This window comes from Leucopleurus acutus, assembly GCF_964270905.1.
Source record: "Leucopleurus acutus genome assembly, chromosome: 5".
Classification (NCBI taxonomy): domain Eukaryota; kingdom Metazoa; phylum Chordata; class Mammalia; order Artiodactyla; family Delphinidae; genus Leucopleurus; species Leucopleurus acutus.
Genome location: NC_139147.1, coordinates 23,104,157 through 23,120,761, shown reverse-complemented (window position 1 = coordinate 23,120,761; position 16,605 = coordinate 23,104,157). Strand labels below are relative to the sequence as shown.

At 34.0% G+C, this 16,605-nt stretch overlaps 1 protein-coding gene across 4 annotated transcripts in view; it reads left to right on the top strand.

Moving 5' to 3' along the window:
• Window positions 1–16,605, top strand: part of NCAM2 (neural cell adhesion molecule 2) — a gene marked incomplete at both ends in the record, with an annotated part of 498,781 nt that overhangs the window by 279,363 nt on the left and 202,813 nt on the right. For 3 of the 4 annotated variants that reach the window (XM_082839433.1, XM_082839432.1, XM_082839434.1), the window contains 4 exons: window positions 2,770–2,844; window positions 6,593–6,799; window positions 8,742–8,885; window positions 15,284–15,421. In XM_082839433.1, coding sequence (XP_082695559.1) covers window positions 2,770–2,844; window positions 6,593–6,799; window positions 8,742–8,885; window positions 15,284–15,421 — 564 coding nt within the window. The remainder of the gene's footprint in view (window positions 1–2,769; window positions 2,845–6,592; window positions 6,800–8,741; window positions 8,886–15,283; window positions 15,422–16,605) is intronic. The other variant, XM_082839435.1, reaches the window with a different exon arrangement.

The window sequence follows — 16,605 nt, the reverse complement described above, 5'->3', positions numbered from 1 at the left end:
TATAGAATTTGATACATCACTATCTCGGAGTAAAAGAAATATCTCAGGTTAAAATTAATGAGTGCATGTATTAGGGAAACAGTGTTGGAAATAAACAAGAATGCATACAAGTAATGTTTCAGAGGTTATATCCAAGATTTTACAATTGATTGATGATGAACAAAAATGGAATAGTGAACAGTGAGCAATTTTTGGTGGAAGGGGAAGGGTTTAGTTTGCACATGGAGAGTTTGAAATTAAAATATGCTATCCAATTGAATGCTAGTTGAGGATTAGAAATTGCAGGATTAGACTTTGGGAAAGCACAGACTGAAGATCCAAAGAGAAAAGGAAGTTGATACCATGAAATAAGGTGATGTCTAAAAGGAGAAAGTAAGAGGAGTGAAAAGAGAATGAGAAACTGAATCACAATTCCCTTTTTTCTTTCAACAATATAACCTCTTTTCTGCCTCTTTCCCTTCTATCCATAAGTATGAGTAAACTTTCCCCAATTTATAAAATCCCTGACCACATGCCCAGAATTGCGGATCCCCAAAACCCTGTACATCTTTATAGATTCAAGTTTCTTAAGAGGACAATCTCAAATTCCTTGACTTTTTCTGCAGTTTCCCTCTATTGTCCTCATTACACTTAAACTAAGTTCATCAAGTGGATTTGTTACTTCTCAAAGAAAAAGTCTTCTTCTGTCAATTTGCACTAGAATTGACATTGTTTATAGTAGACACTCTCTTGTTTCTTCTAGTTTTCTCCTTATTCTTTCTGAATTCTTTGCTCTTCTTTACATGTTTTTCTCTGAAATATTAGAGTTACTAGAACACTTTTTGAGCCCCTATAATGTGCCAAGTACCCTCTGAGTGTTGATGAAATTATCAATAAAAATAGGACCAAGACCGACATGAGAGAAGATAGCCATGCAGCCCATCCTGTTTCTCAGGGAGGTTTCCAGAAAAAGAAGGAGTTCATCAATCAAGTATGGGACGTTCAAGGAAATATTTTAAAGAGCTTAAATAGCATGTTTGACAAGTTTTTCTTGAGAAATATTTTCTTCTGTTCTCATATTTTTTGATTTCACATTTTATTTCTTTAAACATTGTCAACATAGCTATGTTACATTCTTAGTCTAATTCCCTGTTTTGAAATTTCATGGGTCTATTTCTCCTCTAGGTTATTTCAACTAATTCTTGCTCACAGTGCCTTATTTCACGATGTATTTTATAATGTCAGAATGTGAGTTTAGGTAAAAGAGAGGTTCATTTATGAAAATCTTGGGGAGTCTGGGCCTATTAGATAGCTCTTCTGAATTTTCTGAAGGGCTTTTATGTTTGCTTCTGCCACTTAGCTGTGAGCCCTACATGTGAGAGTGCTTTTTAATTTAATTTTCAGCTTGGGGTTTCCCAAGGAACATGTATCTACAATTTTAAAATCCCAAACCTGGAATATGGCAGAACCATGGTTAACCTATTTAAGAAGAAACATTTGTCCGTTACACAGGCCAGAAAAGACAGCTCTCCTTGTCATTCCCTTTTGTCAGTAGGCTAATTTATTCTATACCCTTCTTATACTAAGGGTGAATCTTATCCTGGTCTAGTGTTTGGTGGTATTCTGTAGCATCCCCTCTTCTAGCCAAGCTTGGATCCATTCTCTGCAATCTGTGAGCCTTTCAGTTACTATGATCCACAAATTCCCAGTGTAGGCTTGTACTCTAGTTTTTAGATTTTTCTTCTTCTTTTTTTTTTTCTCCCTTGAGGCACCATTACTTTCCTGAAAGGTTAGCTATGTATTTCGGGGGGAAAAAGATGGTGGAACAGGGTTTTGGGGAGTGGTAACACTATCTTGTCCACCATATTATTAGAAACATAAATAGTTTAATTAATGTTAAAACATAATTTTAATTATCTTCTAAAGTTTTAGGATATTCTGCTGTTTTATTTCAAATTTGACAACAAACTTTTTGAACATCTCCTCTATTTTATTGCCATTGCCCTGGATACTTCACTTAACTTATTTATCATGTGGAAAAAAAAATGCTTATTCCGCTTTCCTTATGTGGTAGTACTCCCTCTCTTCCCTGTGTTTGTCTCCTTTTTTTTTTTTTTTTTTTTTTTTTTTTGCGGTACGCGGGCCTCTCACTGTTGTGGCCTCTCCCGTTGCGGAGCACAGGCTCTGGACGCGCAGGCTCAGTGGCCATGGCTCGTGGCTCGTGGGCCCAGCCGCTCTGCAGCATGTGGGATCTTCCCCGACCGGGGCACGAACCCGTGTCCCCTGCATCGGCAGGCGGATTCTCAACCACTGCACCACCAGGGAAGCCCTGTTTGTCTCCTTTCATGGAAATATTTTAGTAGGTAGTCAAAAAGTATTTGACTTAAATTTTTAATTGTTGTAATACCAGTGTAGGATTTACTCTTTTTAAGCAGGTTTACAAAATTTGAGGAAAAAATTTACGTAGCTATTGTCCAATCTGGTAGTACACAGAATGCCTAGTCTGTGAATATGGAACAGCTGTCTATGAATTTGATCATTTTCGTAACTAAAAATTTCAACATAGCTTGAATGAGTCCTGTATTTGGTCTGTTTGTAAGGTGCATAATAATATAATGTATATAATTTGTTAAATTGTATTTTACAAAACTGTGATTTCTCTTTACAGGTAATAAAAGCATAAGAGGGTAAATAATTGCTATTTCAATCATGTGGTGTAGACACCATGTATTAAAATCTTAGTATCCATGTTTAAAACCATAATTAATTTTACTCAAATATTTTTTTCAGCTCTTCTTCAAGTGACAATTTCACTTAGCAAAGTAGAGCTTAGTGTGGGAGAATCTAAATTCTTCACATGTACAGGTATGTATTTCTACAAATATTTTCAGATAACTTGTTTTATTCTTTATTAATATAATATATTGACTAAATTTAAGTAGTTAAATGTCAATTCTCTAGAAATAAAATTGTGTATTATCATTGGGCTTATAATGATTGGAAAAGTGTTAATGAACATATTTTACCTATTAAACACTGAATTTTATTTGTTGCTTTCAAGTTACTAATTTTGACTACTAAATAAACTAGATTATTTATTTTGAAAATAACTTATCAAATATAGTGTATGCATGATAACTTTTACATCAATTTAAATATTATTTCTATCTAAATAGTAACCTTAGTATGAATGTAAATGTTATAATTTAACCATTTTCGTAAATATGCTATGAATAAGTTAGATATGGCACCCTGCATTATAGTTTCACTTCAGTGAAAAGTTTAGGACAAAGCATATCACATCCTTCCTTATGAAAAGTGGCCTTTAAAAAGTAGATATTTAATCAGCAAAAGTTTTGCAAGATTTTTGTGACTATTAATTAGAAGTATTATATATCATAGTGCCTATGGGAAATTATTATGGACCTCATCTAGTTTAATCATGCACATGTAGAATTCTTCTAGAAGATATTAACTACTTAAGCAACAAATTCCTATTCAACATATTGTAAAACTCACAAATGAGCACATTCTACTGCTGTTTAGATTCATCGTATTCATTTTCATCATACAAGTCTTCATATATAAAGTTTTTCAAATATTCATTTAGTGCCAAAATTTAAATTCATCATATTCATTTTCATGCATATAAGCCTTCATATATAAAGTTTTAAAAATATTCATTTAGTGACAAAATTGCTTTTTAGTATATTTTAAAATTGTTTCCATTCCTGATTATACTTAGCAATTCAAAACTGGATTAAATAGGCATTTCTGACATAAAATGCATTATAAAAGTTGTCTTCAGAATGGCATGGCTTATTTAAATTATTATGACAATTTAAAAAATAGAAGCAGTTATAATAACATATCTAAAAATAATATCAGATAATATGAACAACTAATTGAGGCCATGATTCTTCACATATTTGCCTTCTTAATAAAGGTCTGAATTGATAGGTCTTGTTGACACATGTTTTTATATATTGGCAAATATAAAAGTAGAGAGTAGGGGAGAGACTGGTTCAACATCATTTACTATGTCAGTACAGCTTTGGAATAAGAATATAGTTCATTGTTTCTAAACCCTATCCATATTTTATATGCACAAATGCACACACACAGCTCAATTAAATCACAAGATCACAGAATAATGAAATAGTTTAAAAATGAATTGAAAAATAAAATTGTATTATTTTCCTGGATTTGCATTATCTTTGTGATATAGATTATATGATATATATAATTCATAAGGTCAAATTAAGACATAATTTAAAAGTACGAATTAACGTCATTCAGTGGTGCTGAGTTTTGCCCTTAATAATAAGGCAGAACAATTAAACATTTTTTCCTTTTATATAAAGACGTATAATCAAGAGCTGTACTGTTGTCATGTAAATGGCCTTATTTATCTTAAATACAGTAGTAAAACAAAAATCTAAAAATAAAGATGTGGGAAACCAATGCAAATCAAAACGCTTGCATGTACTTTTCTATCACAATGGTGACTATGTTGATATGATTCTAAAGTTTCTTGAACACAGACATCTAAAGCTCAATAAAATAAATATGTCTTAAAATTCAACTAGAAGTTAGTCATGTTACTGACCTGGGTTCTTGGACTCTTTAATCAATAGAAATTTGTAAGAGGCCAGAGGGGGAATTCAGGCAGGGCTTTGTAGGGACTCTTGATGCAGCACAAGGGAGTGAAAACAAGTAACAAGTTCCCTTGCTCGCTCCCTGAGGTGGAGTGAGCTGATCCCTTAAATGGGATGAGGGTAATGGTGGATCAGTGGGTCCGGCTGGTGGGCTGGCTTAGGTATAGTGGTCTGCCCACCCCTTTGGTGGTGCTGTGTGCAGGAATCACGCATAGTTCGGCATAGTACCATGCTTTTGCTCCCAGCACCTCAGATGTAGCAATTGGGATTTGTCCTTTTTGTATCTTGTTCATAATTTGTCCCAGCTGGACATGCTTGCAGTTATTTTTAGTCTCTTATAGTTTCTTTGTATATTGTTGCTCCAGGAGAGGTTTGTTCAGGCGCAAGCTCTGCAGCAAAGTGTCCCAGGTTCAAGGACCCAGCCTAGTTCAGTCATACCCTCACAGAACTAAATAAGAATGTGTCATGTATAGCAAATGAATTTTTATATTACATTTTCAAGAAAATAAGTTTAATGCTACTTATTAATTAATCCAAGAGCCCAGTCTTTTCAGTAAAATAACATGCAAAGTTTTATTGGAAATTATTATTTGAGTTGCCAGAAAAAAGAGAATTATGACTGCTCTATGAAAATACAGAATAAACTCTCCATGAAATTTTATTCCATATCATTAAGAATGAAAATGTCCAAAATATTTCACAGACTATCCTGCATAATTTACTGTATAAAGTGAGGTTTTCTATTGCTGAAACTTAAAGTAATGCACATTTAAATTATTCTTTTGTAACTTCTCGATAGAGGAGGGAATTAAAACAAATACTTCCCCCAAATGAATTATCCTGTAACTACTATGGTTTTATGGTTCTGTTCAGAAAAACTGAAGATAACATAACTAAGATTCATTTAAGATTTAACTAAACTTCTTTCATACTTTTTTCTCCATCATGTCTAATTTGATATAGGAAGGAAGACAATTTGTTTCTAAAGCCATATCTTGGAAAAAAAAATAAGAAGGAATAATTTTTTTATAAAAGGTCCTGAAGATGTTATATAACTTTATGCATTTTCTCCTGATACTTTTGAGTTAATAATGTATGCTGCTTCCACAAATTATCTCTCAAGTAATTAGGTGAAATACATCCTTTTGGTGACTAAAAGAAAACACAGGAAGCTTCAGCTTTTACAAAGAGGATAATAACCTAGATTCTGAATTGGAAAACTTAAATAAATGTTTACCCTGTAATGATTTGGTTGTAATTGCCTAGCACTATAAGTATCATTTCAATGCATTCTAATTATCATATGATTAAATAGTTAACAGTTTTAGATTAAAATGGTGAAACTACTCATCTCAGTTGGGAAAAGAGAAGATTAGGGCTCCATTTAAAAAATAGTCATTGGCCTTATCTATACAAGTTTAACAACTTGGGAGATTAATTCAAAATTCTGTATTAACAAAAGCCAAAGTTTATTTCATAAATGATTTACGTTGTTATGAGCTCTGCTGTATCAGGGGAAAAAGTGCTATTTCCTGACCCTAGCAAAAAGAATTGAGCAGGTGAAATCACGTTAGTAATCGTGTTTCTGTTTCGATTATGCCTATTAAGTGGAATTAATGTTGGACTCAGTTGCCAAGGCACTTTCAGTACTTGTGTGGTAATAGTCCATAGATTTCCGTGGTAAAGTTTACACTCTCATAGCTTAAATACCATACTGGAAGTTTCCTCTGGGTTTTGTTACTCAAACGAGATTGAAACCTCAATGTTGGATAAATAAGGATAACATGTGTGCTAGCATTTGTGTTTACTTTCGATATTGTAAGATTTTCAGACTTCCAGTCTTCCATTTACATTTTTTTCTAAATTGTTAAAGTTGTTACACGATAGTAAATGCCAGTGTCAAAACAAACACTTGGAACATATTTTCAAAATTTCTTTTCCATGGCTCTTTGCAGCAGTTGGTGAACCTGAGAGTATAGACTGGTATAATCCTCAAGGAGAGAAGATAATTTCAACACAGAGGGTATCAGTGCAAAAGGAAGGTATTAGATCACGATTAACCATCTACAACGCAAATATAGAAGATGCAGGGATATATCGTTGTCAAGCAACAGATGCCAAAGGACAGACACAAGAAGCCACAGTTGTTTTGGAAATTTACCGTAAGTCATGTATTTATAAGTTTTATTGATTGAAATTATACGTTCTTAGAAAAAATACAAATTAAAATGTACTTAACAATAGAAACTAACACTCATTAAGAACTAACTATGTGATGGACAATGTGCTAAGACCTTTACAGATATCAGCTTATTTCTATTTTACCACAGTACATCTCTAAAATAAAATCTATAATAGGTTATAGTGGATTATAAATACATAGATGGAGCCAATTCTGTTGGTTAAATAATATAGATGAAAATGTTTTAGTTTTTTGATGCCATTAAGAATCTGTTGGGTAAATAGAAACCAGTACTTTATTTAGTGATATAAAATTTATTGGGAGTGATTTTTTTCACTTTCAAAAAAAAAGATCATGACTAGAACAAATAAAATTACCTATGTGATAACAGTGACCAATCTAGAATGAGAACTGGGGAAGGGTCAGCTGACAGGCTTTAGACAGAGTAAAAACTGAAAACTCATCTAATGAAGAATAACATCTAACCAGATTCTTCAACTCCAGGCATTTTTAGTAGCAAGGTTTTCTACACTTACACTTCATTTTACGACTTGAGATTGATTGCTTCCTACATTCCTTTTCAACTTCTCACTTTTAGGAATTGTTAACCTGTTTAGGAACACTGAAGCTCATTGACTTCCAGGGTTTGAAACCAGGCTCTATCACTTACACCTGTGGCCTTGAGCAATCACGTAAACTCTCTGTTTCAATTTCTTCATCTATAAAATAGATATAATTGTAGTACCCACATCATACATAGAGTTGCTTTGAGGACTACATTACCTCCTGCTTAGAACTTTGCCTTACAATTAATTTGTAGTAGTTAGCATTTCTACCAGTGAAAAATTATAAAAAGTTTTAGAATATTAGCTCATAAGACATCTCTTCCTTATAGCTTTGTTTCTGTTATTCTAGAAATAGCATACGGGGAAAAAAGGCCAAAGCAGCACCAGAGCAAGGCTTCCTCTTAGATGAGTGGGGAATCTGTTGGAGTATTGTTGCCCTCATTTTTCCTGATTTGACCTCTTTTTTTTTTTTCTTTTTCCCTCCTGTTAGTTTCTAAGCTCCTCAAGGAAAGATGTTTTACTTATTTATATGACCATTTATTGTACCAATTTCATAAATAACAAAGAATTAAGTTGAAATCATCATTTCATAGACTAGTATCTGGAAAGAAGTGTCCTTTGAAATGATACAAAGGAAGATCCCTAGTGCTTTATTTGTGAAGGTAAAAAAAAAATTGTTTTTTCTTAGCAAGAACAATGAATTACTTTTGTGAAAATGTCTCATCAAGCATAAATATCCATATTCATGCATTCATTCGATACACTTATTGTATGTCTACTGCATGGCAGACAATATTCTAATTCCTAAAGACATTAGTGACTGAAACAGAAAATATCACTGGCCACTTGGTGCCAACATTTTAGTGGGTAGAGACAGACAAAAAGTAAGCAAAAACTAATGCTTAAATGCTAGATATATATGCTATAAAATTCTATAGGAAAGAAATTAAGTGGTTTAGAAACGTAGGGAGATGGCTATTTTGTATGTGGAGGTTGAGCAGAAATTTGAAGGAATTTAAGAGAGTGCAAATGCCCCAGAATGAGAACAAATCTGGAGTGTTCAAGGAACTGCCCAAAGCAGCAGCTAGGAGGAGAGAAGAAAAATTGGGATCAGAATTGTGGGGCAGACTCCAGTTCATACAGGACTTAGTGTGGCATTGTAAGGACTTTGGATTTTATTCTCAGTGAGTTGGAATTTATTGGGTAGGAGGATTAGATGATCTGGTTTAAGGTTTTAAAGGATCTAGATTTACCTAATTATTTTATTACAGCATCAATAAACACAGATTCTGAAATATGCTATTGGAAGAAATAAGCAATAATACTTGTATGGTTTGTTTTACTTTCTTCATACAGAAAAACTCACTTTCAGAGAAGTGGTGTCTCCTCAAGAGTTCAAACAAGGAGAGAATGCAGAAGTGGTTTGCCGAGTCAGCAGTTCGCCTGCACCTGTTGTCAGCTGGTTGCATCATAATGAGGAAGTCACCGCTATTTCCGACAGTTAGTATTTTGGTAACTCTCTAAGTTATATGTTCTAAAAATATTGCAATTTTTTAAAAGACTGAATCTACCTAAGTAAATATAGCAATTAGATTGTTTGACCCTAAGCCTCAAACGACTGTTTTTTGAGAACCTCAGAGCTCTAAACTAGAGGTTGGCAAACTATGGCCCTCAGGCTAAATTCAGCTCCTCTGCTGTTTTTTTAAGGTGTTATGAAAATTCAGCCAAACCCAATTGTTACATATTGTCTATGGCTACTTTGGGAACAAAGCTGAACAGCTGTGACACAGATGGTTTGTCCTACAAAGCCTACAATAGTTATTTTCTGAAGATTACAGAAAAAGTTTGCTGACTCCTGCTCTAGATCAAGAAAAAATTATATACAAACAGTTCAAGGATACTAAACAAATAAAGGAATCAATCCTGATCTATTGAAATTCTACATATTATAATTCAAACAATCCCATGGGCTTATTATGTGTAAACTTATAATAATATCTATATGAATCCTATTTATTTTTCTGTCACTGTTCTTTCAAAGATACCTACATATTCTAAATATTATGATAAGATGAATATGGATAATAGGAAGAAGACTACATTCATTTCAATTGTCTTCATGATTTTGATTCAGACTGAGCTGAAATTCCAGAATAAAATGACATCTGAAATTGATGCATGATTTGCTTACATTATGCTACTTTATCATTGTGAATTGGGAGCATTTTCGATTTAGAATATTTTTCATTGCCCTTACATTGCAGAGAGGTATAAAATAATTGAATCTTTTAAAATACTTTCTATCTTGGATGATTTTGTTTTGTGTTTCTAAGAGATGAAACTTCTACAACATAAAGGAGAGAAGGCAGAGGGTTTCTGTTTTTGAATATGTACAGAGAAAGTATCATGACGATGATAGTAATTTTTTTTTAATTTTGAGAGAATTTTTCTGGACTTGGCTTTTTCACTGCTTGTCAGTTATTTACTAAAACTCTTTTTTCTATTATAGTAAGTTAATGAGATATAATACTTTATTTCCTCTTACTTTATTTTCAGAAAACTGCTTTAGGTTTTACTAATAAATTTCATGAGTAAATTGTACAGTATATTTTCTGCTTTCTTCCCCTCAATAATAAAGAAAAGGCAATTCTTTCATAGCAGTTAAATGACAATGTCTAAACATTTTTAGGTTACCTACATCTTAGGCTTCAAGTGTACATCTGGTTTACTGTAAACCATAATTACAAGATGGTTTTGAAATGAGTTTTATTTTAAAAGACAGTTAAATCGATGCTGACTGTAGGCCTCTGGGCAGAGAGTGTGTGCAGCAGGCACTGGCAAGGTCTTGACTGAATGGGCCCAGGGCACCAATCAGCATCTCCATCTTCCCTGAGCAGATGATCCCTCCAGTTAAGTAGCCAGATGGAATTCAAGCCTAAAGACAGTTCATTCATTGGCATTCATGGACACTGGAGGTTGCCCTATAATATCTACTTTTTGTAATTTATTTGGGGATAAAATCTAATGATTAATTGTCTGAAAAAAAAAAAGACAGTTAAATCCTCAAAGCAAAGATTGATGGTCAAGTACAGTGCTGATGGAGGAGTGATGCTTCTATGCTACAGCTTACACATTTTTCCCAGTACCCAAGGATGAAATGCTGTGAAGTTGGAATTCCATTACGGCTCTACTCTTTCCTTGTCCCTAAAGCTTCAAACAACTTTTCTAACTGCTCTGTACCTAATTCGGATTCTTCATCTGTAAACAGTAAATTATTATATGCATTTTGAACAACGGTTTGAGTTTTAAGTAAGATAGGCTCATAAATATTTGTTAACTGAATGAATACAATATTTGACTCTATATCAGATTCTCAATAAATAACATTTATTTTTCTTGTTCCTTCTCATTGAGCTTTTAATTCTTGGGAATCAGTTAAACATAGAAACTTAACGCTGAGTTGCATGGAAGGCAAAATCGATTTTTTTAAAAAGGACGTAAAATTTGTTCTGACTTTGGGATGTAAAGGATGTAGGGGAATTGTGAAGATGAACAAACTTTTCTAACCTTTTAATATTTGAGAAACTTGCCACATACTTCATTATCAAACACTTTTTACATTCATAACAGATTTATAAGAAGTAATATTCTTCAGATTTTTATACTTTATGTGATCCTTTTATTAAAACTAATGAAATAAGATTAGGTTTACAACCATGAAAGGAACATATATGGGGATTTAGAATAATGCAGTGTGTACAGATAACTTTCTGAAGCCTTAGTGTGGCATAGGAATAAAGTTTAAAGTCTCCATATGAAACAATGAAGGTTTGAAAATGTCCATCTTATTAACCATGCTTTTGGTAGCAGCTGTGTGACCAATATGCATTATTAATGTTCCCACAGAGTACTCAAAGTGGAGGTTTACCATGTTGTTTGTTGAAAGGAAATTCATATGCTAAAGAATCCAAGTATTTAGGGAGTAAAGGTGACATTTTGTTATAAAAGTTGAATATCCTGACTTTTAGTCTCAACCCTGATGGAAGGATATGCTATTGCAGTTGCCATTCTACCTTAGCCATTTTTAAAGTTATCTCTGAATCTTCCTAAATGTTTTGAGCATTTTCTAATGAAGTACCCTTTAGGCATCAAAAAACTATGGGTAAAATCATCTTGTTCAATAAAATTTGTATGAAATCTACTTCCAGTATAAAAAGTCATTCAACAGTTATTGAACACTTAGTATATTTCATCTAGTGTACGAGAAGGTGGTGACTCATGGTTTAAACGATGAACAAGTCCACTACCCTCAACATATTAATAATCTAGTGGAAAAAATCAATGAAAGCAACGTATATTGAGTTATATTATAAGGAAAGTGCAGTGATAGAAGATAATAAAGAAAGAGCACCTGAACTAGTTAGGGCAGAGGAGAGTGTTCAAGGTGCCTGCTGAGAGAGAAAAGCAACCCTTAAAGATGAAAAGGGATTAGCCAGCTAGAGAATGGTGGGGACTTTTCAAGAGGAGAGGACACCATATGCAATGGCCCAGAGGTGAAAGCATGAGTGACACATTTCAGAAACTGAATTAAGTTCATTATAACTAGAATTTATGAATAAGTACAACTAGAACACTTACAATAACTAGGATTTGTAAATAAAGACTAATAAGAAAGGAAACTGGAAAAGAAGGTTGAGCCAAGTCAATATGGCCTTGACATCTCTATTGAGAAGTTTAGAATCTATCTAAAGGTGACATCACTAAAGGGTTTTAATTAAGGCAGTGACATGACCTAATATTTATTGAGAAGGATATCAGTGCTTCAGTGAGGAGAATGAATTGGATGAGAGTCAAGGCCAAGCTCCAGGCAATGAGAACAGTTCAAATCCAAATGAAATAATTGCTGAGGGAAAAGTAGATTCTAGACTAAGAAATGACAAAGGGAGAAGTGATAGGATATGGGTTTGATTGGACATGCACACTAAGAGAGATGGAGAAGTCAAAGATGACTCAAGGAGTTTGCCTTGGGCAACTAGCTCAACGTAAAGACCTGTGAAGACAGAACTGGAGAGTACCGTATGAGAAATTTCAGGTGGAGCTAGTGAGCCAAATTTTAAACATGCTGAGATTGAAGTGTTTACAACCCTTCTAAGTTCGTACATCTGGTTGACTCTTGCACAATTCTGGAATCACAGGAATCATCTGGTCTGAAGAAAAATTGTGAATCATCAAAATATAGGTTGAAGGCATAGGAGTAGATGAAGCAAACCATTCAGTGGCTGTGGAATGAGAAGAAGAGGGGACTTTTAAAAAATAACCTGCTTAAAGAAACATAATGCTTAAAGAAACATAAAGCAGACACCTTATTGTGTATTATTTGATTTCATTTATTTTCTTACTGCAATAATGAAAATGTGGATGTCTGTAAAACTGAGATAAATAGATCATCTCTAATAGTTAAATAGTTCCAATATCCATAGTTATGTGTGATTGATTGAAGCAGTGCTTTCTTCAAATGCTTTTTGTAAATACATATTAATAATGCTCTTTGGTTTGAGAGTTTGCTAACATCATTCCATGGACTTTACACATATACTTAGAATTTTTAGTTGAGGATGATACATATTTTAGTGAGTTAGAAAATATAATATTACAATGATTTACTTATGACTCATTGCATCCCTCTCTAAATTTGAACTTTTTAATTCATACAGGTGACCCATGAAAAACACAGGGGTTAGGGTGCCGACTTGACATGCAGTCAAAAATTCAAGTATAATTTATAGTTGGTCCTCCTTATCTGAGATTCCTTCATATCTGTGGTTCAGTTCTGCATCCTCAGATTCAGTCAACTTCAGATTGTGTAGTACTGTATTTACTATTGAAAAAGATTCCCATATAAGTGGATCTGCACAGTTCAAACCTGTGTTGTTCAAGGGTCAACTGTAATTGCTGCTCATTCTAATTTCCAGCAACACACTTGAATAGAGTTTTTTTACATTTACTTTGAAATATCATACATTTTTAAGAGTTCTGAGTTATTCCAGGACTTATTATAAGTTATATTTCTTGCAGATTGCCTTTATTTCTCTCCAGTCTCTTCTTTGGTGAGAAAATTTACCAGGGGAAAGCATCTGTGTAAACATTTTTGTATCTCTTCTTAGGGTCACCCAAAAGGTGAAATAAATATTTTGGGAAAGTTTATACTTCCTGGGCTGAAAATTATGTATCTGTAGACTTGTAACTGGTATTTTCTTTCTGAGGTAGCCTCAGAATCTACACATTTCCATTCCTTATTAACTATCTCTTAGACAATCAATAACCACATGCTCACCTATTTTAATGACCTTCTATAGTCTGATAACTTCCTTATTTGTATTTAAAACCCAAACTTCTGCTTTGACTTAAGGAATTGCTGTGAAAAATGAACCCCAAATACGAATGGCTTAATGTCATAGCAATCTATTTCTCACTCACGCAAAGTCCAATTGGCAGCAGGGGGAGAGGCAGGATTCTACCCTTCCATCCTTTCAGTGATCCAGGTTGAGGGAGGCTGGACCATTTTCTCATGTGGCTTCTGTGTTTGCCCTAATACCTCTATTAAGCCAGCAAATAGGGGAAGAGCAATAAATACTGGAACAGTCCCCAAAAGTAGCTTTAACAGTAGATATCCATAGGTGGGTACCTTAAATTAATGACATTTCTACCTTACCAAAAGTCCCAAAGGGGTCAAGGATGTTTTCTCTTATTCATCAATGTATCCAAATACAGTACCTAGCAAACAGATGATGTTCGATGATATCTATGGATGAATTGATTAATGAAATTTAGGATATTACATTTATAACATGTATCAAAACAACTGGATATGAGAACATTCTTTACTTGATAGGAAGGGAAAAGGTGTTAAGACTGCAAAGACTGCAACAAAATTGTGATGATTAAAAACTGAGCCAGGCATTATGGAAAATACTGTCAGGCTGAGATGCTACTTAGGCTAGCCAGGTTATTTTCAACAATCAGCTAATGCATGCCCTATAACAGCTTAGTTTTGTATTTATGCATGTGCATATACTCACACATAAAATGGAATCTATGTAAAATTAATGAAGTCTAATCTGTTCCTTCCTAAAATGGATTATCTTGCATTTAGAAGAAAAATTTTTCAAATAAATCTGAGGTATGACGATTTTATATGCCCTCTACATGACTTGAATATTATTATATATTTTAGCTGTCTTCTCAGGGTGTGTGCAATTATTAGTTTAATTATTGTGTGAGGAAGGATATTCAATCAATTTTCTAACCCTTTTCCTTACCCAAGTTGCTACATATTCACAGTCAAAACGTCTTTGTGTCTGCTATATCTGATCTCTCGGCTTTGTTCTTTTGTGTATCATTTCTGCGTTCAAAGTACCAAAGGCAAAATAATAGCCTAACCATTTTATGTGGAAATAAAGTCTTGAATGTATTTTTTTTTTTTTTTTTTGCGGTACGCGGGCCTCTCACTGTTGTGGCCTCTCCCATTGTGGAGCACAGGCTCTGGACGCGCAGACTCAGCGGCCATGGCTCACGGGCCCAGCCGCTCTGTGGCATGTGGGATCCTCCCAGACCGGGGCGTGAACCCGTGTCCCCTGCATCGGCTGGTGGACTCTCAACCACTGTGCCACCAGGGAAGGCCTTGAATGTATTTTTGAAAAAAATGTGTAACCAGGCAGTGTAGAGTGGAAAAATTGAAGTCATGAAATTATATTTTACTTTCAAATTTGAATTTGTTTGTTGATGAAAAGTTTGATAGTGTCAGACAAGTTCCATATTTTAACACTTAGCAATTTAAAGCATGCTGGACTCTGCCTTCAATTACTGATATCATTTCCTCCCCTTTGCTTACCTTACAGATCGGTTTGCTATCTTAGCCAACAGTAATCTGCAGATTCTTAACATCAATAAAAGTGATGAAGGTATATACAGGTGTGAAGGAAGAGTGGAGGCTAGGGGAGAAATTGACTTCCGTGATATCATCGTTATTGTTAATGGTAAGCAGATAATAATTAGTATGTATCTTTGTGTTGCATTTAGCAATATGTTTATTAAAAGGGCAACCATGTAAACTCAGCACTCAAGACTTCCCTAATGAACCTCTTCTATACCTAGAGGAAATCTCCTCAGCTCTAGGGTAGTATCTGTTACATTGTATTACAGCCTCAAGGGCAGGATCTGTGACTTATTTAACATTGTCATCCTCCTTTACAAAGAGTCTATAAGGGAGTAGTTGCCTTTTCTGGCTTTGTAGTTGTTTAAAGTATGTCAAATGAAATACAGTAAAGTATGATACTAGATTTTACTTTTAAATTACATTAATTACTTGCTTCAACTAATTAACAGTATTTGCAAGTTTTACCAAATTAAATAATTGAATACATAGTTACCCTTTGAAATATTAATGGACATTATTAGCTAAGTTTATGACATCAAGATGACGTCTCTTCCTCCAAATTTGGCTACTTTACTCTATTGCATGGCTGGGTTAACATGACATTCTGTGAGGCAGAAGATAGATTACTGTTATCCTAATTATCTCCACTTTGGTAATCTAATGTGTCACCAAGATGCGCACTGTATTTCTTTGACATCTATCAAATATACTCTATTTTCCGTACCATGCTTTCCATGAGTGCTGCCCTTTCCAATTCTTTTTTGTATTTTTCTTGTGTGGCTGTAAGTTGTTTGTTTTCTCTACTCTCAATTTCACAATTCCAACTTTCTGTCCTATCAACCTTTCAACACTTAAAATTGTCAGTGTTTCCCATTACCTTCAAGACAAAATAAAAACCACTCTTCATGGTATAGGAAATCTTTTATGATCATCAGGTACCTTCTCTAACCATCCGCTCATAGGTAGCCCGTGCTTCAGCCATATGGAAATACTAGTAGTAACACTACACAAATGCACTTTGACTTTTTCTTCTATTTTAAAATAAATTAGAAATAACCATAATCACAGGATTCTAGAAGCAGAATGTAATTTGTTCTTTCTGGAATAGACAAAATATGAATTTAAAGAGTTAGCCATGAGTTTTCTATCACTTAGGGCTGGGAAGGGGAAACATAAATCAGTATCTTCTTCCATATCCTATGCACCTCCCACCATGATCTGTCTCTCCAGTTTCTTGAAGAGACTGGAGAACAACACCAGGAATAGCATATAGATCTAAAAGAG